At 32.5% G+C, this 27,673-nt stretch overlaps 1 protein-coding gene across 1 annotated transcript; it reads right to left on the bottom strand.

The window, feature by feature from the left end:
- Positions 1–1,259: 1,259 nt before the first annotated feature.
- Positions 1,260–27,617, bottom strand: LOC138325764 (atrial natriuretic peptide receptor 2-like). The gene is made up of 21 exons (XM_069271644.1): positions 27,166–27,617; positions 20,627–20,732; positions 20,089–20,239; positions 18,990–19,318; positions 15,995–16,146; positions 15,577–15,649; positions 15,124–15,256; positions 14,833–14,919; positions 14,431–14,574; positions 14,033–14,154; positions 13,502–13,716; positions 13,116–13,229; positions 11,717–11,836; positions 11,252–11,345; positions 10,811–11,038; positions 9,886–10,035; positions 7,719–7,817; positions 5,117–5,208; positions 4,567–4,834; positions 4,157–4,282; positions 1,260–3,725 (listed from the first exon to the last, which is right to left on the bottom strand). The coding sequence occupies exons 1-21, from the start codon at positions 27,202–27,204 to the stop codon at positions 3,703–3,705; spliced, it is 2,865 nt and encodes a 954-aa protein (XP_069127745.1). The 5' UTR covers positions 27,205–27,617; the 3' UTR covers positions 1,260–3,702.
- Between the last annotated feature and the right edge of the window lie 56 nt (positions 27,618–27,673).

Below are 27,673 nucleotides of genomic sequence, written 5' to 3' on the forward strand. Positions count from 1 at the left end.
TCGGTCGGCCAGACTGGGAACTGTAACTCTATACCAATTACATAGAAATAGTATCATATCCTTACGTGCTCCTGCACATTTTAAGTAGTTTTCCTAGTAGAAGAAGTCATGTCATTAGTTCTATCATGGTAGAGTTTAAATATACTAAAGATTATGGTTCCGAATTCTTATAGAGCTGTCTTAGGTTTAACAGTTCCTCCATGGATATTTTGTTTCATGCATTTCGTAAGGAAGGAAATGTTTACTGATGGCCCTCTCTAATGCTGAGTAAGATGCGAGATTTATATGGATGTAATAAGTATGTGAATTGCAGAATTATTTTATTTGATAACATAAGAAACTTCAATGTTAAAGATGCTCCACCGCCGACAGAGCGTAAATGATATTCATCATTTGAACATTAATTAGTGTTTAATCGTGTATATATATGTCTAATTAACACAAAAAAATAATATAAACTAATTTTTTTGCCTTTGGTGCATGTGCAATCAGTACTTCATTCAATATATGATATAGTGCCACGGATTTTTTTCGGGATGCAATAAATTATTTTGCATATTTTTAACTTGAAGTAAAATTAGAGCTCAAACTTTTCATTGGTGGTAATGGTGTAAAGTAAGTAACTTTTGTAACACCAAATCGTCTGCTCCTTTTTTTGATAGTGAAAAAATACCATTTGTCAGCGGTGGAGCATCTTTAATGTTAATGTGGCAGCGAGATATATGCTAATCATATTACCAAAGTATTTTCAAAAATTTTACAGAAGTCCACAAAAATATTTTGATTTTATATAAAAAAGTCATTTTGTATTTATAATGTTTATCAATATTTTCTAGGGCTAATGTATCTTGTTTCGTCATTGTGTGTTAGGAGAGGGCTTTTATAAGTTGTAATAACCTTTGCCGGATGTTTTTGTTTCGACAAAAATATGTTTACACTAAAGATGTTTACAGTTTTACATATATGTAGATGATGGCCATCAGGTCCAAAATAGTTGGTAAGAATTTCTAAGCTAATTTCTATTGCTACAGGACATGTCCATAATCAAGCCAAATTTCAGTCACAATTTTCAATATTATAGAAACTAGTGGATTACCCAGGTTTCTTCAACTACCAAATCCTGACTTCTCCTGAAATGGTCATATCATGTACAGCTCTTACGGCCTAAAAATACCCAAAACAGTTCAGGCCTGACCATTGCACATGCAACGTAGTAACTGAAAAACGTCACAATGCAGCTGTATTTCAGCACTCAAGACTTTATAAGAAAGATGCAATTTATTTCACTAACGTAACAATTATCAACATGATTGTCTTTTCTTTCAATAATCATAGTTAAATTGAAAGGACTAAATCCAATCTCACAAACTTGTATTAAATCGTCAACCTTGTTATCTTGAAATAAAAAAAACAACTTCGAGTCATCAGGGCTTTTGGGTTGGAAAAAGTTAAATATTTGGGCGTGATTAATGAATATAATTATTCAAATTATATTAGTTCAAGATAACAAGATTCACTGAAAAATAGAAACATGTTCCGCTTGAACTTCCATGAAATTCAAAACGGTTGTATATATTTACAAATATTGATAAGCGTTTAACAAGTGCAAGATAACAAACATAAATTAAAACTATAATAGGGGATATATTGGTAATTATATACAGCATTCAAATATCTCTAAAATGACAGAACTTAAATAATATATTTGAATATTCATCGCTATTAACATGTCGATACCAGTGTATTAATAAGCGTTGTTTTCCTTCCCGTGAGCGTTTTGCTTTTTGATTATATCTTTAAAAAATCTAGTAATATTACATTATAAATCACTATTCTGGTGCAATTGAGTAAAGGTCGATATGTTTTCATTGCGAACAATTGTTCTTATCGTTAGATCTAAAATTGTTGAGCTGCTTGTAAATTTGGAAAATGTTTCAGAAAAAAATAGTGCAGCTCGATCGATACTCTTATCATTTGTTAATCCTTTCTAAAATATGAAGTGAATCTATATTTTTTTTAAATTTTTAAATACAAATGATGACTTTATAATATCACACTAATAAACACATACATGTAGCCTAAATATAATTAAATCTGAAGTTAGTATACTATTTAATGTTATTTAAAGATTTCACCATAGCAAGACTTTAAAACCCATAGTAAAGATGTCAAGATTTGCTACGAACTAGGGAAACGAATATTTTGCTGAAATAGTCTTATTGTTTTTATTTAAAGTTACTCATTCCAAAGCTAGTGTATATAAGAATAGTTTTCTTTATATTTGAAACGTCTCCCCTCATGGCTTTTTAGCAATATTTAATCTTCATTATCTAAAGTCGCCATTTGTATTTGAAAGTCAAACAAATAAATTGCTGTTTATTTGCAGTTCACTTTATTTGCACGAGATTTGCTTCCTTCCACAGTGTAAGCAACAAAATTGACAATCAATCTTAAACTGAAGATCAAACAAATAGATCGATGTTTATTCTAAGTAAAATATATGTGCAAAAGATGCTACATTGTCTCCGCTTTAGAAGAAATTGACGATGGACTCATTCAAATGTTCGTTATTAGCAGGACATATAATAAGTCATGATGCATTGTAACAATCGATCAATTGTTCAACTGTACTAATAGTGTTGTATAGACATGTAAGATACCAAGTGACTTTAACTTCTCATGAATCATAACAAGGACTCCATGTAAAACAAACATGACCAATGCAGCAGTAAAAGATAAAACAAGACCAAACAAACCTATAGTGGCCATAGCAACCTAAGTTGATTAGATAATAAAAACTAGCTATAGGTTATATATATGATCGGGTCAGCGTCAAACACAGCAAACACTGTACACATTTTTTTATCGCCCTCCGTAATAATATTTTTTTAAACATACATCAAGGACAGACTTACACTATGTGAAGATTCGATCAATTCCAGAAACTTTGTTTGGGTGTCATTTGGTTTGATTCCAAAACAAACATATATGGCAACAATGATTAATTTATGAAAAGCACAACACTGCTGCTATGTAAATAATCAAAATACATTAAATACTGCATGTATGAAACAACTAAACAGTAATAAAGTTGGTAGTCCACAGTGCACGACTTAAAACTTTTCGAAAATGACATCATTCTATTTATGGCAATATAAAATATATAAGATCACATTAACAACATATCATGGTGCCAAAACCAAAGTAGAAAGGATAGCCCTAGATGTCCGTCTCTCTCTTATTGGGCAATTCTGAGCATTTTGTATTCCTACTCAAGTTATGAGAACTTACTACTAAGATGAAAATGACTATCTACTTCAGGGTAAAATAAGAATGATTTCACAAACAAACAAAAACAAACATCGAAACAATTTATATTAAAGTCTAGCACCATTGCTACGCATGGGAAGTAAACAATACACATACAGTTTATTAAAATGATTCATGATTATTTTATATCTTAAATCTGTTACGAAGTATACTGTAATTGTACATCGCGCAAAAATCTGATTTCGACAAAATATGGCCATTTGCCACAGATAAGCAATTCAACACATGTCATTTCTTTGATCATAACGTCATCAAAAATTAATATGTTCCTCTAGAGCTTTTGAGTGCATACCCCTCTCAAAATATGATAGTTTTATCAGTTGCACCAAAAACATATCCTAGCACTTAGTGTTTTTCGAATCTTCGATTTCGTCAAACTCCTGAATCCACAGCGTCTGAAAAAGGTAATATATGCATGAAAGCATTCAAAACTGATAATTATTACTTTATCGCTATTCAGCCATTATATGCGTGTTATCATTCTATGTAACTTGTACGTAAAGTTAGAATTGGATCATCTTTAATAATAATCATCTAAAATAATTCTAAACAAAGCATTTCAAATATAAATATTTTTTATAATTAACATTGTATTTTTTATGCATTTGACTACCTCAAGCCAAGAAATAGTGCATGCAAAAATCAATAATGCATAAGTTTGTTAAATCAAAATGAGTCATGCGTCAGAAAAAAAAACAAGAAGAAAAAACATATTGAAAAGGAAAGAAAAAAAATTATAAGAGTATGCGATTGTGCAAAAAGAAACTCAATTTCTCAAAATCTGGTATAATATTAAAATGACACACATTTCAGTGATCCAACCTACCTCTAAGGGAGTCACAACTCTGTACAATAATTTCATGAACATTTGTGGGATCCTCGTCGGCTTTTTCGTTGTATCCAGAGTCATTTGAAGTACTGATGTTGCTGATTTTTCGTGTTTTTGTTGGATCTGTCATAGTGTAATTCATCAAATCAGTAGTGGTTTTGTGGTTTTTAGAGTTAAGTACAAGGGAACTTTTAGCTCCGAATTCAACATGCTCCTAACATCTACACCAGCGTAAACTCGAATTACTGCAAAGCCCTTCTTCAGGTCTATGGAATATCTTTATTAAACACTCATGCAATTAAAAAAATCATCTGAATTCTACAAGTAATTGAAAACATGCAAATGCAAACACCAGAGGAATTTTGAAGTGGAAGAAGAATGTTGAAACTATGAATATAAATATCTACCTGGTAATTCCACTGGCGTAACATTCTGTTCATTTTTAAGCAACCCGTTTTCGGTGATCCTGTCATTTTGCTCAGCAATCGTTTCGCCTAAGCGTGACGTATTTCTCTTGTCTGATGTCCTAATACTTTTCTGGCTTTTCGATAATTTGTCTTTGTTTTCTATTAAATTTTCTTCTGACTGGTGTGGTTTGGATGGGAGAGATCCATGTAGTTTTTCGTAAGTATCGTCCCTGTCTAGTAACCACCAGGTCTCCATATCACCTTTCCCCTGAAAAAATGAAAATTCGAAATTATGTTTAACTTTTCGATAAAATAATAGATACACAGGAAACGGAATGAAATTCTTGAAGTACATCCTATCTTTTTACATCATTTAGATATTTAAGGCATTTTCATAATAGAAATAAGCAGACAATTATTTAAAAAAAAAAACCAAAACAAAACAACAACAAACAAAAAAAACAATATAAGATGTCAATAAAAAATATTGATCAGCTATATATCATGACATTGTCACCATGTAATAAGGAACAGCGGTGGTCCTACATACCTTAACAGGAATGGTACCTCGAAGCTCAAACTTAAAGCCGCCATATTTCTTTAGTTCCTGATATGTGAACTGGCTGATATGCACCTTGTATGCTGTAAAGTGATAAGCAATTTATATAATAGTTATTCCATCACATGGTGAATCTAATTTAAACATTGTGACATTGTGTGAACAACGTTTTCTGTTTTGACTTCGTGGGGTGGTTGAATATCTGCACGTGTTTGTCAGGAAAGAACGACCTTGACAGAAAACAAGAGGCCCATGGGCCTTAACGGTCACCTGATATTTGATACAAATAAGTTATGTAATTTACTAGCCAACTGATGTCTTTTGTTCACAAAATAGGAACATGCATCTAAAACGTGTACATACAAATTTTCTTTAAGCTTCTTGTATTTTTACTCACATTACCGTGTTCACAAGGTTTGATAATTATTATTGCAAGGGCAATAACTGTATATGATCGTCGAATCCAGCTGATTTTCAAACTCCTTCGAGATCTTTCCAATGTTAGTCTATATATAAAGTTTCATTAAGCTCGGTACATATTTACTCAAGTTAAAATGTTCACAAGATTCAATAATTATAATTGCAAAGGGCAATAACTCCGTGAATGATCGTCGAATCAAGCTGATTTTTCGAACTCGTCCGAGATGTTTCCAATGTTAGTCTACACACAAAGTTTCTTTAATATTTTCTAAAGTTATCACGTTCATAATGTCCAATAATAATTATTAGTGCAAGACATATGTCTATAAGGATCCAGTGTTATATGGAAAATAACTGTTGATATTACTTCATTGACCCATATATGTATGTATGTATGTATATATATATATATGTGTATGTATGTATGAATGTATGTATGTATGTGTATGTGTATGTATGTATGTGAGGGCGAGGGTGTGTGTGTGTATGTATGTATGTAACTGACGGTGTGTATGAAAATGGTTTAGTTAGGTATGTATATATGAAATGAAAATCAATCATATTTTTTTTCTCTTCCAAAATACGACAGGTTATCATAGTTATTATTATTATTTTTCTAGTAGAACTGATTAATATGACAGCGAAAGTGATGTTGGTTTTTTGTTGTTGGTATAAATGTCTATGTTTATAGGATAAATGTGATGAGCTATAATAATGCATGTATGTAAGTGGTGTGATGAATGAGAGCCCTCCTGTGTTGGGACATTTGTTTATATTTTTGAAGGCTGATCCCAAGGCTCCAACCTTGGCAGCCTTCAGACGTATTACAAGTCTGGGATATTAAATGTTTATTTTTTGGGGAAAAAACATTAGTGCAAAGGGCAATTACTCCGTAAATTACCGGCAAATCACGCTGATTTTCGAACTCGTACAAGATCTTTCAAATTTTAGTTTAAATACAAAGTTTCATGAAGCTGAGTGCATATTTATCTTATAAGTTATCGTATTCAAAAGTTAAAAAATAATAATGAATGCAAAGGGCAATAACTCTTTAAATTACAGTCGAATCACGATGATTTTCAAACTCGTCCGTGATCTTCCAATCTATTTTTGTAATTTTCTAAGATCTTTCCAATGTTAGTCTACACACAAAGTTTCATTAGATTCAGTTCATATTTACTCAAGTTATCACGTTCACCAGGTCATATAACTAAAATAGTGCAAAGGGCAATTACTCCGTAAATTAATAGCAAATCACGCTGATTTTCGAACTCGTCCGAGATCTTTCTAATGTTAGTCTACACACAAAGTTTCATTAAGATCGGTTTATATTTACTCAAGTTATCGTATTCAAAAGTTCAAAAATAATTATGAATGCAAAGGGCAATAACTCTGTAAATTACAGTCGAATCACGCTAATTAAAAAAAAATCGTCCGCGATCTTCCAATCTAAGTCTACACACAAAGTTTCATTAAGCTTGGTTTGTATTTACTCAAGTTATCTCGTTCACAATGTCCATTAATAATTATTAGTGAAAAGGGCAATAACTCTGTAAATTACTACCAAATCACGCTGATTTTCGTAATTGTCTAAGATTTTCCAATGTTAGTCTACACACAAAGTTTCATTAGATTCAGTTCATATTTACTCAAGTTATCACGTTCACCAGGTCCAATAACTACAATAGTGCAAAGGGCAATTACTCCGTAAATTACCGGCAAATCACGCTGATTTTCAAACTCGTCCAAGATCTTTCTAATGTTAGTCTACACACAAAGTTTCATTAAGATCGGTTTTTATTTACTCAAGTTATCGTATTCAAAAGTTCAAAAATAATCATAAATGGAAAGGGCATTAACCCCGTAAATTACAGTCAGATCAAGCTGATTTTCGAACTTGTTCGAGATCTTTCCAATGTGAGTCTACACACAAAGTTTTATTAAGCTCAAGTTATCGCGTTTATAAGGAAATGTTAACGGAAGACGCATGACGCACGACGCACGACGGACGACGACGGACAAAAGACTATCGCAATAGGTCACCATATTGTCAGGTGACCTAAAAAGATTTGTTATATCGACGAGACCGATACATTTTACTTTACATAAACGTTTGATATGGTTTCTCGTGAAAATAGTAAGTCAGGACTCGGTATGTTTTACATTTGTTTACCTTCGCCATTGGACTCCATCCTGCTAGCTGTATTGACAGTGTCCCCAAATAAGCAGTATCTAGGCATTTTTAATCCAACAACCCCGGCACAGGCAGGACCTAAAATACAGAATTAAGAACTGTTACATAGGATTTCCTTAATATTTTCCTTGTAGACGACTAAATATAATAGTGCCATTAGAGTATAATATAATGCTGATTGACAGCATGCAGATTTAAGCTATGGTCTATGAGGGTTATACAGAAGTCACAGACTTATGTTAGTTTCACTGAGCCAAAGAAACCAATCAGCAGATATGGAGATATTTCATACAAATTATGTTTTATATACAAATAGTGCATCGTATGCTTATTTTGGTATTATTTAACTAAACAAAGAAAAACAATGTGTGCTCCTCAAGAACCCTAAAACTCTAAAGGGTAATTAGGAAACGTCCTTGTGAAAAATCTTGTATGAATATTGTTCACAATCAATAGATATGTTTAAAGTCTGTACAACCTGAACCTGTGATAACCTTTATATGGTAAACAATGTATTGACGGCCATTTAAACTAATCCATACTTCTTAATACGTCACAAACATATTACATAAAACACAATGGTGAAAAATCAATGCAAAATCTTGTAAGAATATTTAGGTTCAAATATATGGGTGTGACATTGATCAAATATTGATCTGATTACAATCACCAGTTATATAAATTTGTTCCTGAGTACACAATTTGTAATGTAAATATATGATTATCCACTACATGGTAAACATGTCGTTACCCTTTAACAAGTAATGATTATAAGAAAATATCAACGATGTTATAGCACCTAGGCTATTTTCAAACCTTGATCTTCAAACCAATGAAAGAAAAGAAAGTGTAATCGTTTTATACAAATTGCATGTTACAAACGTGTTGCTACTATTTCTTTAGAAGGCATGTATGGTTACTGCGGAACACTTGCACCTAGATCAAGGGGAGCTGTACGCTAAATGAAGATAGTCTAATTATAGTGCATCAAATATTTATCAAGTTTCAATTCAATGAACACTGCTTCAACTTCGATACAAAGGAGTTTTGGTGAGATCCGCATATAAAATTTAAATTTGATATGCGGGTCTATTTCTTGAAGAAAACACTTTGCCAGTATTTTCTTTTCTTTGCGACCGACCCAAATATTTATCTATAACGTATTTGGTATAACATCTTTTTCGTGGTTATGTAAATGCGTTCTTTTTGATCACGTGGTAAGGTTTTAATACCGACAGTTGCCGCCCATTCCATTGACAGTAAGAAATATCTTTGGAAACGATCATTTCATTACACTATTTCAAAAAATACTGTTTAGCCTGTTATTTTCGCTTGTTTGATATTTTAGCGATTTTGCGACACATTGCTATGATAGCGAAAATCTGATCTGCGAAATAATAATGTTAATAATATGGTTGAATCATGTAAAGGGAACAACCAACTAAATGAAAAAAGACCTTCGAAATGGCCCCTGTGTATACAAGATTGAGCCCAGGATAGAATTTTAACCCGGCCGCTGATTGGCTGGCTAATTATGAATTTCAAAAGTAAAAATGTTTTCTGACAGGTAATTATTCCTAGATAACCATGATATGAATTTCGAAATTCATATTGAGATATATGTTCAAAATATCAATTTTGATAATGTATAGGTAAAAGCATTAGAATTTCAGGATTTTTTAGTACAAAATTCGCCTGATTTCAACATAGCTACCCTGGTTGGAGTTTGAGCAGAAGGACCCAAACTTTTTTTCTATCTAGCGTTATATGAGAAACTAGACTTTAATTATAGAACACAATAGCTAACTATTCCTTTGTTTTAATAATACATAACAAAACTTTAACAGAGTTTAACACTGTGGTCTATTTAAAATTATTAAGTTGGTTGTTCTCCATACCTTTAAAGCCTTATCGCGATGTTATATGTTATGTTTAACAGTTTCATTTTTCTTTGGATAACTTTCGTTTTTATTCGTAATTTTCTGATTTAAATTTAAAGCATATTCCAAAATTTGAAATGACGTAGCTTAAACTAAAGAAAAAAATAATTTTATCAAGTAGGAAATCCATTGAAGTCAAGTCAATTTCAAATAATTTTAAAACAACTTCTGAAACAACTATCAACTGGCTCCAAGTCGATATTTACCAGAGTGTAATCCAACCCGGATTTTGAGTGGATCATTCGGACGATGAGGAATCTCAAACACTTTGCATGCGGCGACTAGGTCCAGGGCCATATTGCTTACTTCCCGCGCATGGAAGACAGTACGATTTGGGATTCCAGATACAACCATATCTGTAGAGAGACATCAAAACATACATATTCATTACTGGTTATGATATTTTATAAATTAAGTTGTTTTCTCCGCTCTTAGGATTTGTGTAATAAATTCTAAGTAATGGTTCAAATTCTAAATAAGATTTTTACTTTGGTTAAATCTATGCATGACTCACAGTAAACCAACTTAACACGACTACTTAATTTCACGCTTTTGGAAAGTATCACAAATTCGAGAAGCCGTACAAATGTATATAGACTTTGCCTGCTGCCCTATCTCAATTTATTTAACAAAAAAAATCATATATTGAGAAATATTTAGCAATTTATGGTTGGATTAATTTCTACAACTTTTCTGGCCGCGAAAATATGATCATTTATAGTAATTGATCTTTACAATGAACGTCCAATTGAAAAATGTGTTTCATTATGAGCTCATTCTTAAGGTTTATTGAAACTGAAGACGAATCATAAATATGTATGAGCAAATAATAATAAAATAATCATTAAATTAAAGAAAACGTAATAAAATATTTTTTCATTTTGTCCTTGACATGATATTTGGGCAAACATATTATGATACCCTTGTTACAAACCGCAAATCAGCATTCTGGTATGACACTATTTCTATCAAAAGCACCAGAAGAAAACAGAACACAACAAAAGAAATGTCAAAAACACGGATGGTGCAATGACTTAGAAAAATAACTTGAATATCATATTCTAAATTTGAAAAATTAACGACTTTGAAGTATACTCGTTTCAGCTCCATATTTCAACAAGTTAGACGTACATGCATCTCCGATCGTTTCCACTTTGTAGACGTCGTACTTGTCGATGATGCCGTCAAATGTGATGTAGAGGTGGTTGAGCAGGGCCACAACCTGCATGGGAGTACTACCTCCCGATATACTGGTGAAGCCAACAATGTCACTGAAGTAGATAGTGCACGCCTCGAACTGTTCAGCATTTATCGTCCGGCCGTACTTCAAGTCGTCTGCAACCGTCCTAGGCAGCATACCTGATACGATTCAACATCATTATAAATATTATATATGTAGTTTTTTTAAAATATGAATAATTCTAGATTTTGTTATCCCCCGCAAAAGTAAAAAAACTTATATGATAAATAATTACGCTTCAGAAGGCCTTAACGTTACATAGACAAATTGATTTGTATTAATCTTATAATATTTGACAACTGATATATAATCTAAAGTGATAAGATACTTACTGTACAACAGGCGGTCAGTTTTCTGTTTCTCTAACATAAGATCCTGTGTGCGATCAGCAACTATGGCCTCCAAATGCTTAGAATATTTTTCCATCTGATGAAAATAAATAATTTTGGATAATAACAATGGATTCTACATCTCAAAATGATATGAGGGATTGTTAAGGATAAATTAAGAGCATTATTTCTTATAAAAGCATCAAAAGCCAACAGTTGTCCAGTTTGTAATGATCACAGTATGGATATTATTATATGCGGGTAATGTAATAGCTTACTATTCTTGAATACAGTTTTTATCCATGATCAGTGTTATTTAAGAGTATTCTCATAATGAAAAATCATTTTCAGAAATTGAAATTTCTTATTATTGTTTCATAATTGTGTATTAGTTTGATGCTGATGTATCTGTAAGCATTAGCCGATTAAATATTGTATTGTAATTCATTGAACCCATTGAACACCTACCATCGCCATCATTAGATCTACCGGACTCATCTTGTTGGGGTTCATGACATGCAGGGATCTTTTTGCATTCTCAAACGAAGGTCGCTTTAGTGGGTTATCGTCCCAACAATCTTTAATAAGCTGTAAAATTATCATGAATTATATATATGACTCTAAAGAACACAGATGTGCAATTCAGCTGCCGGTTAACTAGTTGTAAGTGAAATTCATATAATTACTAAATATTACCAATAGCGTTGATAATTAAAAAAGCATTGTCTTGATAAGTGATATTTACTTAACGTCTTCCGATAGAGTAAAGTGGATACCACTTAGGCTAATGGACCGATTCCAACATGTATTTTATTACACATATCATTTTTCCTACTTGAATGTATTGCGCCGGACACGGACAGGCACTATCTGCATCATCTGCCGCCTCACGAGACAAGTCAGGTAATGGAGGTTTCCATCGGTCGGGTAGGTCAAATGAATCTTCATCCTACAACAGATTGCAGAACCATCATTTCATGATGTTGTATATTTAACCCTTAACTAGATTTTTTTTTGTAATACACAGGTGTCCCCGCGGTGTCTCTTATTATGATTACTTGCAAGGTTTGGTGAGAAAGACATTGGTAGTTCCCGAGGGAATATCGACTCAGAACGTATCAAAATTTCATGTCAAGGACACAATGGACATATTAATAAATCATGTATTTCACTTTTATTAAACATAAAATAGCTTTTTGCACAGTAACCCGTGATACGAACCTCGTACGGATCATTCCTAGTTGCTATCTCTATAAGTATGATTGAATATGCATAAACATCTAAAGGTGCGGTCGATTCATATTCATTCAGGTCGAACAACTCTGGTGCCTTATATACACGTTCTCTCATCTTTTTATAGTATTCATCGGCCTCGTTGTCGTCATCGTCCTCTGTAATGATCTTATCTTGTCGTCTGTACTCTTTTAATCCATAATCTAACGAATATATAAAATATCCGTACTTATATAGTAACTAGCTATGGTGCATTTAAAATGTGCGTTATGCTTTATTTTTTTCAAATTAACAAAGAATAACAATTAATCACAATGAACAAATAAACAAATAAAATATGTCACTTTTACAAAATCGCTTTTGATAGCTTAATGATTACTTCAAATATATTCAATAAATGTCTTTCACTTTACATTAAACTACCGTATGATTTATAAATTAATCTTTGATCTATGAACTTGATAAGTATACAATGTAGTAAGTATACAATGTAGTTATTAATGTTGATAATTAAAAAAGCATTGTCTTGATAAGTGATATTTACTTAACGTCTTCCGATAGAGTAAAGTGGATACCACTTAGGCTAATGGACCGATTCCAACATGTATTTTATTACACATATCATTTTTCCTACTTGAATGTATTGCGCCGGACACGGACAGGCACTATCTGCATCATCTGCCGCCTCACGAGACAAGTCAGGTAATGGAGGTTTCCATCGGTCGGGTAGGTCAAATGGATCTTCATCCTACAACAGATTGCAGAACCATCATTTCATGATGTTGTATATTTAACCCTTAACTAGATTTTTTTTTGTAATACACAGGTGTCCCCGCGGTGTCTCTTATTATGATTACTTGCAAGGTTTGGTGAGAAAGACATTGGTAGTTCCCGAGGGAATATCGACTCAGAACGTATCAAAATTTCATGTCAAGGACACAATGGACATATTAATAAATCATGTATTTCACTTTTATTAAACATAAAATAGCTTTTTGCACAGTAACCCGTGATACGAACCTCGTACGGATCATTCCTAGTTGCTATCTCTATAAGTATGATTGAATATGCATAAACATCTAAAGGTGCGGTCGATTCATATTCATTCAGGTCGAACAACTCTGGTGCCTTATATACACGTTCTCTCATCTTTTTATAGTATTCATCGGCCTCGTTGTCGTCATCGTCCTCTGTAATGATCTTATCTTGTCGTCTGTACTCTTTTAATCCATAATCTAACGAATATATAAAATATCCGTACTTATATAGTAACTAGCTATGGTGCATTTAAAATGTGCGTTATGCTTTATTTTTTTCAAATTAACAAAGAATAACAATTAATCACAATGAACAAATAAACAAATAAAATATGTCACTTTTACAAAATCGCTTTTGATAGCTTAATGATTACTTCAAATATATTCAATAAATGTCTTTCACTTTACATTAAACTACCGTATGATTTATAAATTAATCTTTGATCTATGAACTTGATAAGTATACAATGTAGTAAGTATACAATGTAGTTATTAATGTAATCTTTAATACTACCTGATATTTTAACAGTCCACCTGTCGTCTACAACACAATTACTGCTTTTCAACCGGCCGTGCATTATCTTTTTAGAATGCAGATAATCCATTCCTCTAGCAATATCAGCGGCGAAAGAAAATCTGAAAATGGATCATCAGAGGATAACACGAGGTAAAAGATAAACAACTAATACTTGTGGTAACGTAACTAATAAGTATTTCAATAAATTTTCATAAATGACTTTTGTTGACCCAGAACTCACAGACTATCGGCCATTATATTCCAATCGCTGTAGCTTTAATCAAACGCATAACCAATATATCATCCCTTCATCTGTTGACATTGACGCACAAAGTGTACAAGTATTCGTGAAAGTAATTCATTTGAACTATTTACAGATTGGCCCGGGGACTTACCTGAAGGCCCAGTTGAGAGGTATTTCATCATTGAGCAGTACGTCACTGATACTGCCTTTAGGACAATACTCACAGACGATGGACACGTTTGGTACATCTATACAACCGCCAACAAACTTACAAATGTTTTGATGGTCTAGTTCCCTGGAAATAAGAACGTAATGCGTTGTGATCTGTCGGTATCGAAAATCTTCGTTGTACGATAAAATATAATGTTGGTTGAACAAGAAGAAGAAGAAAGCAGATCATTCTGACTGCCAAGGAGGAATGAGAGATTTTTAAAAAAAACTACTATTATTGAATATGAATACATGTCAATAATGGAACACGTGGAAGAATATAATGGCATATACCCCATTTCATCAAATAGCGAAATTGAATTTTAAGCAATTTTCACTTTACCTCACAGATTTCACTTCCCATCGGATAGTGTCGTTAACTGAGAATTCCTTTTTAGTTATATTTCGTACTGCAACAGTTCGTCCATCTCTACAGAACAGAAAGGAAACGTATTTTCATTGGTGATACTTTATTTCTAAATCATAGTTTAGTTGGATTTGAGTTTGGCCTGTATAAAAAATATATAGAACATTTAATACCACACATCTTAAATTGTTGGTCACTCAAGATCAATTTGAAATGTGTCACGATAGTGTGTAAATAAATTAGATTAATATTTAGCAATGTAATTACACTATAGCAGTCTTGGCAAACACTTGTTTCCTCAGTGCAGACATCGCCATGTTGTTGGACTTTCCCGTCAGATCTTGTCCACTTCCGCAGGTCATACTGACCATACTTCCAAATGCCCCTCGTAGTCCTGCATCTGAAAGCCAAGACCATCAATGAATATCAAACATAGAATTACTCTTGTGTCTGTGAAGCACTTCTGAGTACGCTAATATAAGATTACATCTATTTTAATACAACGTATTTTCGTGGTGGCGTAATTTTGTAGTTTTATACCAAGCAAAATTGTCCCTTTATGCTTTGCAGTCATAACGGTGGTGTAATATTTAGTGGTTTTATAACAAGCGACATTGTCCCTTTATGCTTACATTAATAACAATATAAATGTATCTGTAATTTCGAACATTTGTACAGTATCATACAATAGAAACATATAACCGATAACAAAGTGACTACCTTCTTTGATATCCTCGTATGGTAATATCCAGCTCTCATCCCAAAGTAGCTTCCTTTTTTGATACTGGAAATACTACAATAATATAAAAGCAACAAAAATAATAAAAAAAGAAAAGGTACACGTCTCCAATTGCTTGACGATAAAACTAAAAGCTAAGACGAATTTTAAACAGGACACAATTTATCTGGGAGTTTTTCAAGGTCAGATGTCTTAAAATTGTTAATCTAAGTTTATAGTAACCAAAATATCATTTGAATTTTTGAAATATGTAACTTTGAAATTATTTCATCATTTGATTGAGCTTTGCATCTATAACTTAAATGTTATTCTAGTTGTTCAGAAATAAAAAATATATATACAAAAAAACCCAACAAAAACGTGTAAACATGAATAGTTTAGAGAAGGCTGAACACATACTAAAATCGTACTGATAGCGGCCAACAGGATAAGGATACCAGCGGTGGCGATCAGAGCGATTTGCCAGTCTTTAAGAGGACATGTTCCACAGTCCTTTGGACAAGTCTCACAGTCCTCGCCATCCTCAGTTTCACAAGCACCATTTCCACAATCTAAATCAAGTAACGAAAATGTTACCTTAAAAGTACTTTGCCTATCGTTATAAATTGTGATATCGACCCGTATATGTGCTAAGTCATCATACATTCATCATGTTCTTTTTGTGATTGGCACATTAAAGTATATATGTAAATGCGTAACTGGCTGCTCATTTCCTATAAAAGATATCGATTTGGTAGCATGTTTTGTTTTATAAACATGAAACAATGATGGTTTATATTTAATTTACCTAATATTTATTACAAAATATGAAAATATTGTCATAATTACTTCATGCAAACTCAAAAACTAAAAATTCTTTGATGTAATCTTTGAGGATATTCCGCAAAAAAAAAAAAAAAAAATAAATAAATAAATAATAAAAATCTTTATCAAAAAAAAGAGTTATTATTACTGAATGAACATACAGGTGGTTAGTTACGCACGATTTCAATAGTAGGCCATCTAATGCCGGTGAGATTAAAAGCTCCTAAACTGATTAAGTATATCTATTTTAAATCACTAGTGGGTCCTTCACACATACTTAACTGTTTAAATATGTGCATACTCCACTACAAAATAAATGGTCCCATTGGTTTTATTGATTACCAGACCTTTCCTTAGTAAACACAGTAGTGGGATTCACACATTGATGTAACCAACACTTCACATCGACCACTTACGGGTACTTAACGGTACAACATTACTGATGACAGAATTTGACTAGTTATTAGAATCTACTCGAGTGATGAGAAGTGACAAACTTCAAACTGAAACCAAATTGCACATTGGACATACTGTAAACCAAGTCTCTTTCGCGTGCGATTCATCTTCGAGAATTCTGTAACTTCGCGAAAGTTTATCTCTGCGAATTGATATCTACATGTGTTTAACTGAAAGCAATTTCTGTTTGATGTTATTGGCGAAAGGACTTCGCCTTGATTTGAAACAGAAATCGCGAAAAAGATTATGTTTCCTTTTATGGTTTGAACGTGTTATTATGGTAGTTTAAGGCCCGTTATATCATAAAACTGAGAATGCATTCCGTAAGCCGCTTTCAAATTTAGACTGATATAGGCATTGCGCCTGGCGTCTTATTCTTTTAACAATACCTTGTATTTTCATATATTAGTATTGTTAATAAAATATTTTTGAAATGAAACATAAAAATACAAAATGTGAATAGGCTTCACCACAATCTTCTCTTTACGAAAGCAACATGAAGCTTGCAACAATGACGAATTTTAAGAAGATTGTTATCCATTCATTAGGCAGTTTCAATGTGGTTGAATAAATAGATATTAACACATATTTCAGCTGGTTCATAACGTGTTACTAACATAATTGTGTTAATAAATATGGAGGAGGTTATACAATTTTCTAGCCATACACTTTCACAGTCATTATAGAACCCATTATTGTCAGTTTATTATGAAGTTTTAAAAGTATTTTATATCAAGTCTTTATTTCGCGAGCGACACATTATTCCTAAAGTTCTTATAAGTAATTCAATGACCATTACTACAACAGCGACAACTTTAAATATTGACGATGTTTATGTATCAATCTCTGCGGTACAGGAACATGTTTACTTTAACATATAATATCTTAATAATGGTACAGAGTTTTGTATTATACATTTCTTACATTGAGACTTTTTACATTTAATTGAAAAAAGCCTTTCTGATCAAAGCTATATACACAGCGGTATTGATTAGCATGTCTCAAATTTCAACTGGACTGGCTATGTAAATATTGGTTTCCAAAATTATATGATAAGTACTAATCAGAACTATTATCCACTCAATTATAAGCCTGTGCATTCAATTTACTGAAATCCAACACAATACGATAAATCCTTCGGTGTAGTAGTTTGGTGTGGTGAAAGTTATTTTCCAATTACTCATAAATGAAGTGTTTGACAAAAACACTCTCTTCTTCTGCGGGACTAAATAAGCCAAACATGTTTGGCAACTAATAACTGAGATTATACAAACCGTTCAGTTACTTGAATCAAATCATTTCATAACATAATAGTCACTAATGTAACACTCCATTGTGATGAAATTTGAGAGTTGAGGTTTTACCATTTCAATCACTTATTACTCCGCACTTTATTACAACATTTATTATGTGTGTTTAGACATCTATATTTTTAAAAGAAAAAGTAAAACCCTAACATCTTATTAAAGCAACCAAGCCATTTCAACTTTTCTGGAATGCTAAAAGCAAAACCAAATCGCTAAAAAAGAGAATGTAACCATATAGATACTCATACAAATCTATGATTTTAAAATACATACGATAGATTTGATGGTTAAATACAAATACAATGGCATATGTTATAGTGAAATAGAAATAAACGTAAAGCTTGGGCGTACAGCTTCATAGACCAATCAAACCAGTAACACGTTTGACAAAAACTCAACTGTTGTGCAGAATATATAAATATAAATATATCACAAACAGTATCTATTAACTCTGTTTATTTTAGGTAAAATACAAAAAAAGAATGGTTTTATAGTGATCTGTTATTTTCTGAATATTGGACCAAGCTATCGAAATAGAGTCAAACAAATGTGCGTCTGTTTCTCTAGAGAATAGAGATAATTTTGGTTTACTTTACATAAAACAAATACCATATAACTGGTAATTGTATTTTTGCAGGTCAAATTTTTACGATTTGAGCTTAAAAAGAGAAAACAGAAATTTAGCGAATCAAAATTTCGCGATCTGGCTACAAAAATATTTAACAAATCATTTTTTTCACATTTATAGCGATGGGCAGAGATATCGTCTAAATCTAAATATCAACCGTGCAAAAATAACTGGTACATATGTTTATGGTAAATTTTACCTGATTTCGCATTAACAGTTGTTTTAGCCTCGAGTACGACATGTAGATCTGCCACTTTGAAGTGAGCTATGATAGAGTTGATACCCGTTTGGTATAGACCTGGTATATAGCTTGTCCAGTTTTGGACAGAGACTGACCCCACCAGGACCTGCGAGTGAGTGAAGACGGCACCGTCGTCTGGAATCCAGGGTCCGCACAAAGAATTGGAGGTCTGGTCCAGAGGACAGGAATGGACGTTGACATGGTGGACACAACAGTTGATTTCTGTTGCGGTTGTGTAGTCGGGGCAGTTGGTAGTCTCACACCATGTCTGTGCTGCTGTGGCATCTCTGTGTAGTAACACAAGATGGCAGACATGCATTGTATAAACTTATCACTTCATCGGAAATATGTTGCTTCATTATCGGATTCATTTGCAATGTACATGCGTGATTTTGTATCAAAGGATAAATAAAAAAATATCTGACGAAAAAGGGCAACCACTAATATTAACACAATTCTGGTTGCCTCAATAATTTATGACCTTAATATTGTATATATTACAAAATGAAATGCTAAATAATCATGTACGAATATGCAAGTCATGGACAGAATCTTTTAAACAGATTGATAACATATATGAATCGACATTCCATGACATACCATCAAAGTCCTTCGATGATTGATGGTGTAAAGCAAACTTGAAATAAACGTTATTCATTTTCAAGTCAGATTGCAATATTGGTTGTAAACAAAAATTGAATCATATCGTTAATATAGATATGATGTTCTTTAAATCATTGGTCTGAATATATTCAATAGCAAAGTCATTTGTAAGTGAGGAAGTCAAAACTTAAGGTTATGTACATTGCGTTTTGTTATCACTTATGTATACATATCTCATATCGTAAGTGAAAAACAGTATAATAACTACTAATTAGCTGTTCATTATTCTGGATATGCATATTACAGAGTTATCTGTCCTTGTGGGTAGGTATTGAATGTGACGTCACGTGTTTACTTTAAAAAAATGACTTTACTCACAAAATAATAACGTCACAATGGATACCAAATCACAAGGGAGGTAACTCTGTGATATGCGAAGACAGAATATACTTACGTGAATCCTGTTCCTCCAGCACTACCGAAATATCCGTTGTTGATAGCCCACGTATAAAAAGTGGAATCTAGGCTCAATGCGTATGTGACATTGAAGGCGGCGTTTTCTACCACGTCTGTAGGGGGAGGGACGAGCCATTCTATCGATACTCCTTTTATCACAAACAATGGAAGTATTAGCATTCTATGACGTGTAGTAGTTTCATCAGTTCACATGCAGGAGAACACAACATCACAATGATTCAGGAGAACACAAGACATCACAATGATGTATGCATCATAAAAGATGACGCGAGTGGTTATTACACTGTCAATAACATACATCTAAGAGACATCAATCTTATCCGCACATTATTACCTTAATTCTGTAAAATAATTATGAAACTTCCAATTGTGAAATGATTAGAAACATTATGTGTGCATATTTGGATTATACATGTGTATATAAAATACAAATTTTGTGATATATGCCCAACAAATGAATAAATTTAGTTTTTTCTATATTTTTAAAGGATATAACGAAAGTCAAATGCTACAACCTGAACATGTAATGGGGGTGGGGTTCGCAGCTGATGCTGATGACGGCCAGCAATGATAAGGCGTATTCCCAAAACTGTGCCAACCATGTGTCTGATGGAAGAAGAGCTGCAAGATCAATATATTCAAATAAAATAATACTATCAGTGAATGGATACTGATATGGTCACAGATATATACATCATAGTGTACAAAACCATAGTGATAATACTACATAAAGAAGAAATACGAATGTACGTCATTGAAAAAATATATCGATTTTGTACATTATTCATGATCGTTTGCTCTTACTTCGTACCTTAAAGTGTTTGATTTTGAAGAGATTATTTCTAATTTTCAACATTGGCTATAGCAATTGTTATAATTTCACACCTTTATTAAAGTGTGTGTACACCTGAACTATAAAACGGTCTGATATGACTCTTACGCCTCGAGATGTAAGCACATTTACTCTTTTGATTTGATATGACATGCTATGTTGGTGCGAATATTGAGATTTTCTTCCTGGTGATGAAAACCGGGCTGTTTGACGACCTGACAGGTCAATCGGGTTATGTATTCTAAAATGTTTAAATCACGTAAATCTACGTAGAATATTTTTGACATTACCTTTGGGTGTTAGATATACGTAAATATGCCTTAAATCTACTAATAATAGAGATTAATAAGATTCAATCTAGAAAGTGCGAATATTGGCTACTTGGTTAAATAACCCTGTTTATTTTGCTAACGTGCGATAGTGTAATTTGAAAACATCGAATTAATAGATATACATTATAAACACATTCTCGATATTATCGTAAATGACGAAGAAAAGAGTTCGTTAAATCGTTCTATTTACCAAAGGAACAAACTCTTTCTATAATAAAATTTCCCGGATACAACAGGCGACGAAATACCGATAGTTCCATGTGGAAAAATGTTATTTTCCTGTGCCCTTGCAGATGTTTTATTGAAAGGAAAATGGTCAGTTACTGGTCGAAAACGAAAATAAGAGAATCCAAAGAAAGCAGGAAGCAGGTTAGTGGGACCACCATGTGTAAATATTTAAACCAAACATAGCGATCAATAGAATGGCAATGAGGCTACCGCAAATCAGGGTGAGCATTTTTTTTATTTGAAAGAAGTATTAAATGGTTACATATGCACAGCACTGCTTATTAATGCTTAGTTTGTAATTCGAATTAAGATGGTCCTATATCGTTCGATTTTTTCATTAAAGATAACACTCAATATAAGGGCCAGAATAAAACGTAAACATGAAATCTGAGAAAAATTCCATCACATGTTTTTGGAGAAATAGCAGGAACAAACGTTGATTAGTTTAATCACAAGACCACTAAAAGAAACATTTGTATGCGAAAAAAGATCCCTTGAACTCTTTCTGGAAAACAATGGTTACAACTAAACTTATCAATGTCCAATATTCACCTTTTGATCAAGCTGATTCCATTACATATTGATTACATGCATTAAGCATGTTCGAGAAGCAAGGAAAATGTGTGTATAAAATTCTATTATATTTCCGTTATTACTTAGAGAAAATAAACTTCAATTATCCAAATCTAAGATGACCACCGTTCGTACCTGTTACTTTCAGATAGGCCCAAAATCACATTATACAAAAAATGATATACACGAAATTCAAAACTCTGTCAAAATCCAAGGTGGTCACTTCTCTGCATGATTTCTTGTTTGGAATAAAAATGCATGACATATCATGATAAAGGCAAAAGGGAACGTACATTTCATTTTTTAAGATTCAAGCAATAAAAATGCAATGCATTTTGGGAAAAGTGATATCAAGCTATTTAAAATCCATCTGGTAACAATAGATATGCTAAAAGCTTGATTCAGAATTAATGAACTAAATTGAAAATTCAGTGAAGTTAATTTTGTCACATAACCACGAAGCAAAATGTTACAAAAATATAGTATTCTACATAGAGACAGGAGTTCCAAATATATGTCATTGAATACATTTAAAAAATACAAATATATATTAATATTGAACTATAAAATATGTGAATAAATTTGTATCCCAAGAAAATATACACAAATTGAATCAATATCTGTAAATCGGCCATATACCCTCGCAAATAAAAACTCGAAAAAACGATAGAATGCAAGTCGTGAGATAATATACACGTATTAACTGCAACCGACTTATCAATAATCAGTTTTAATTATCAGCAACGAAACTGCTGAACTCTAACATATATTGCGACTTTGATACGATCTACTCCAACAATGTCGGTCAACTTAATAAAAAATTAACAAAACGGTTGACTACTTGTCATACGATTCTTAATATGGTAAGCTAAAATGTAATTGATTTGTGAATAAAATAGTTCACATTCCACATTGGTACGGGTTAATATGATTTTAAAATATGCAGCAATTTAAAGACTTTCAATAGACGTCTTAATTGTACAAAATAAGACATTTATTGTTAAATAAAATAAATGCTATTTACGTCACACTCAATCATTCTTGTTGCCAATATATCTAACTAAAAATGAGCAGCTGCAGTATTGATCAAACATTATATTTTCTAAAAGCATTTTACAATGGATATATATTTCATTCAAAACAGCAATTGGAAAGAGGAAAATGGAAAATGTTGAAAACAAAACAGAAATGTATACTGAAAACATAATTCAAACTCTGAACTATTTAAGTCAGTGTAAATTATTTAAGCATTGATGTCACTATTTTTTAACTTCATCGTGTTATGAAATAAATTTTGTTTGCAAACTGTGTGAATCCGCGCGAATATTTACATTTGATCACAATTTTATGATGAAATCCAAGGTATTTTGCATCTGTGATGAATTAATCATTCGATATCGTCAAGGAGGGAACAGCAATTTGAACATAGTTTTCCGTGATCGCTGGCACGACAATTGTGACGACACAATGATAATAATGTCATAGACTATATGATGAGCTAGGTAAGGTTACATAGTGGAACTGCAGTGAAAATGTAAAAATAGGGATTTAAACGGAAACTCTAAAAAAAGCAAGCAGAACAAGCAGAAAATGATGGTATGCTTCGGATGAATAGCGGAAATGACATTAAGTTACTAAATAACATAGACTTAAATGACATGTCATGCTATACAAGTTTTATTTTTTCCAAATAAAACATATTTTTAAAAGAACATAGCCAATTAGTAGAAACTATATACACGTATAAAATGTATGTATAATAAGATATTGGCAAGATAATAAAAAAACGTATTTCGTAGTTCAGGGATGAAATTAACCTGACAAATTCCCTCAAAATCTACAGTACTAATTCTCCCTTGCTGCCAGGAAGATACACAAGATACAAAATGTAGCTGTTTTAAACAGCAGAATCAAGCCATCTACTTTATCAATAGATTCGCGATAATTTAGACTAATTAAATTACACGATTTTCATGAGACATCACTTAAAACAAGAGTGTTCAATATCAATGTCGTTTGAACAAATCGGGACGAAATATATCCACACAAGATGACTGATCATTGATTTCACTTACGACTAGACTATAATAACAAGTTTATATACGGATAATGACTAGGACAATCTCTCGCCTTTGGGAATAGCCAGCTAAAGCGGTAATACTCTAGACAATAGTCTTGTTTATATACATATTTAGAAACATAACAAGCACGTTTGTGCTGGAAAATAACATCGCTATATTGACATGATGCTGTTTTGTGTTAGTAGGTTTCGATGTAAACATCCTATTCTCATTTGAGACAGGTTATTTTATATGAGTAGCCATGCAAACCATAACATTGTTGTTATATGCCTCCATTCATTCGATCATAATTGCTCTTTTGGTGCCTGGTTACCTGATCATTCGTTGATAAAAATATTATATCTAGTATTAGTCCAACTTAGTTTTATACTCGGGCGTTATCTTATTGAAGTTACTATATGACTTTATGATACTTATTAGCAAGAAATGTATTGGAGATTTAATTAACCGTTAAATGGACCATTTTAACCTTTCAAATGAGGCGTTGTTGCTTTATGAACGCACATATCAAATCCTGTAAAAAAAGCCCGTGGCCATACATTATATAACCTAGTGGGTTTGTGTGAAGGTCTTTACGGAAATTTTATCTTAAATATTGAACAAACACCACATAGTATTTCTACGGTGACACAGAGATGACAAGAACACTTTTTTTAATGTAGGACAAAAAATATTTTATTTTATACAGTGTGAATTTTTTTTTTATTCTCCGTGCTGACGTAAAACGTTTACTTAAGCACGTAATAAGTTTTACGTGAGCACGTAATTAAGCATTAAATTGCCTTCTTGGGGGAATTTATAATCCTAAATTCTCCCAGGATTGCAGACAAATTGAATGACGCGCGTTAGCGCGAGCACGTGAGCACATGAAAAGTTTTACGTGAGAACGCACATTGGTAATACGTTTTAGGTGAGCACGTAAAAGAAAAATCACACTACATAGGATAAAATATTTTAGTCCTATATTAATTTTTTTTTCGCTTCAAATCTGTGCCGCCGTATATTTTAGTACAGGAAAAAAAAACAGAAAAATGAAAATTGTCGTGTACCAAACTAAGATCACTGTGTGACCTACATTTTGATGTTTAACCTGTACCAAAGAAAAATCTTCCATGGGCTATATTTCCTTCACTACTTGTCACTGGAACTAAAAAACTTGGCCATTATTTCATAGGTGAAGATAAGTCTATAGCATTCTAACTTTTGTCCCTTTGCAAAGAAAAACCTTCTCAGGGCACCTTTTCTTAGTATATGTCGCAACTAAAAGAGAATTTACTGATCTATATCATTGCATCGATTGAATATTTGGCCTTTTACCGATTTACTGATTCGCTGTTGTTGTTGATCATTTCGAGGTTTGATTAAGGATTATTAAATAGACAACCGCTTCATGTTTCACACGCGTTTCAACTTTCGTTCGGCATCTTTTTCATCCAAAGAAAATCAATATCATAGAATTAAGTTAAACCGATACGATAATGGAACGATATAATTTACTGTTTTTTCAAGCATTGGTATTTCTTTGAAACTAAACCAGTATGTGTACAATTGGATCGAATCATTCTATTTAAGTGCTGAACACACCAGATGGATTCGAAACAATCTATATTTTACATTAGGATAATGATGGCAGCGTCTTAATGCGGATTAATACTATGGATGACTGAATTCAAATCAATACAATAAATAATTAAAATAAAAAATAAACAAACCAGACACCCAGATACAATGCTGTAGTAAAAGGAAATATCTACATACGTATTTCTCGATTATAGAGAAAAAGTTAAAATTCAAGTGAACATAACAAAATTATATTATTTTGTGTCCTGTCTTTGTTTTGCGGTTCTTTCACAGCGCTACAGCTAGTGCATTGGGGAAATAGCTCTTATGTAGTCTGTGAAAAAAAGGATAATCTTAAGATAGAATTTTCTATATACATGTACTGATTTATTAGTCGGGTGCGGAGCGGAGAAAAATCCAACTCTACACTTCCAAACCTAGGCCTAAAAGTGAATATACAAGTGATACAAAATTATAACATACAAAACATACATGAACAAACATGTAAACAACACTTAGTCTAAACGTGATATACAATAGTCGCTAATTAACTGACGCAAGGGTTACCGGCATTGAGAAGTGCTAAGAAGGATTAGCTAAAAGATATATCACTATAAAAATGGCTTTTATATTTAAAATGAAGCTTTGTGTTTTACTTCTAAACTTAGAATATTAAGTATGTTCGAATAGATTAAAGCCAATAAATAATATCACAAATGTCCGAATATGAACCTGTCATACAAATGTCCGAATAAGAACTTGCCATAAACCGCTTGACAGTTCGAACATACTCGCATCCTTTCGCGATAGGATCGTATCAATAGTAAAATGGCAAGATGGCAACGGGAAAATACTCTTAAGGAATTAAATATTTTTATTAACAGCAAATATTCGACTTTGCAGTTTGAAGCATATAATGGTATTTTCATCGCTTATAAACATGTAATATTCAGTTAAATAGTAAGCTAGTTTTGGTTGACTAGTAATAATGTGGCGTAAATTAATATAGGAAACAGACCAGTACACTGCACTATAATTTAAATGATACATGTAGTTGAATGCACTTATTTAGGAGTATACACACATTTATATAACATTTGTCACCTGAGCGAGCAACTACTATAGTATCGTTAATTGCACACACCATCCAATTTCTTTTAAACCCATCCATTATTTTTTCAAATGACATTTATCATCAAAATCACCAACACATCATTCTAAGCCTTATTGCATATCCAATTAGTGGAAAGTTTATGTTGCCAAAGTATAAAAAGCTAAATTAACAAAAATTTATCGCTACACAAATATACATGTCAAGATGAACAGTTCCTTGCACGTGGTCAATGCATAACGAATCGTAATGAATTTTGAAAAATTTCAAATCTTGATTGAAATAATTAAAAATTAGAAAAGAAAAAAAAAATAATTTTGAAATATTTAACACTTACAGTGAGAAGAAAGATGAACTCTGTCCTCACTTCTTCCATTTATAACTGGTTGGTATGTTTCATCTGGTCGTGATGTCGATTGTCTGTGGCTCTGGCAATTCCTCGTGGGACAATTCTCGTGGTCGATCAGGTAGTTTACTTGTGCTGTAGGATACGTGCTGAATGATCTTTAATGAAGGTTTGTCCAAGCGAATCACAAATCACACTCTCCCAGTCAGATTTGTTGATATAAATGGTATAAATATTGATCCTTAAAAACCGTATATCGCCTATGTATGACATATTATATACAATATTTGTTTCATGGAGTCTTGCTGAAATTAAGAATAGTTTACCAATAACTGTGTACAATAAAACATTCTTCCTCGCCGCGTATCGGTCCCTTTAACCAAGCGTCCACCTTTGTCCAGAAGTTCATTTGCTTTATTTACTTTACACTGGTATATTTTCTTTGCTTTGCTAAACAGTGAGAGTAAATTGACTGGGCTAGAACGTCCCCATGTAAGGT

The sequence above is a fragment of the Argopecten irradians genome, chromosome 6 (assembly GCF_041381155.1).
Source record: "Argopecten irradians isolate NY chromosome 6, Ai_NY, whole genome shotgun sequence".
Taxonomy (NCBI): Eukaryota; Metazoa; Mollusca; class Bivalvia; order Pectinida; family Pectinidae; genus Argopecten; species Argopecten irradians.

Bases quoted from the DNA above. Each gene is read 5' to 3' on its own strand.
- LOC138325764 (XM_069271644.1), bottom strand. From the start codon at position 27,204: ATGGAAGAAGTGAGGACAGAGTTCATCTTTCTTCTCACT. The intron at 13,717-14,032 runs GTAGTATTAAAG...TATATTCGTTAG, and splicing joins GTGGACTGTTAAAATATCAG to ATTATGGATTAAAAGAGTAC. The intron at 10,036-10,810 runs GTACGTCTAACT...GTCTCTCTACAG, and splicing joins GGAAACGATCGGAGATGCAT to ATATGGTTGTATCTGGAATC.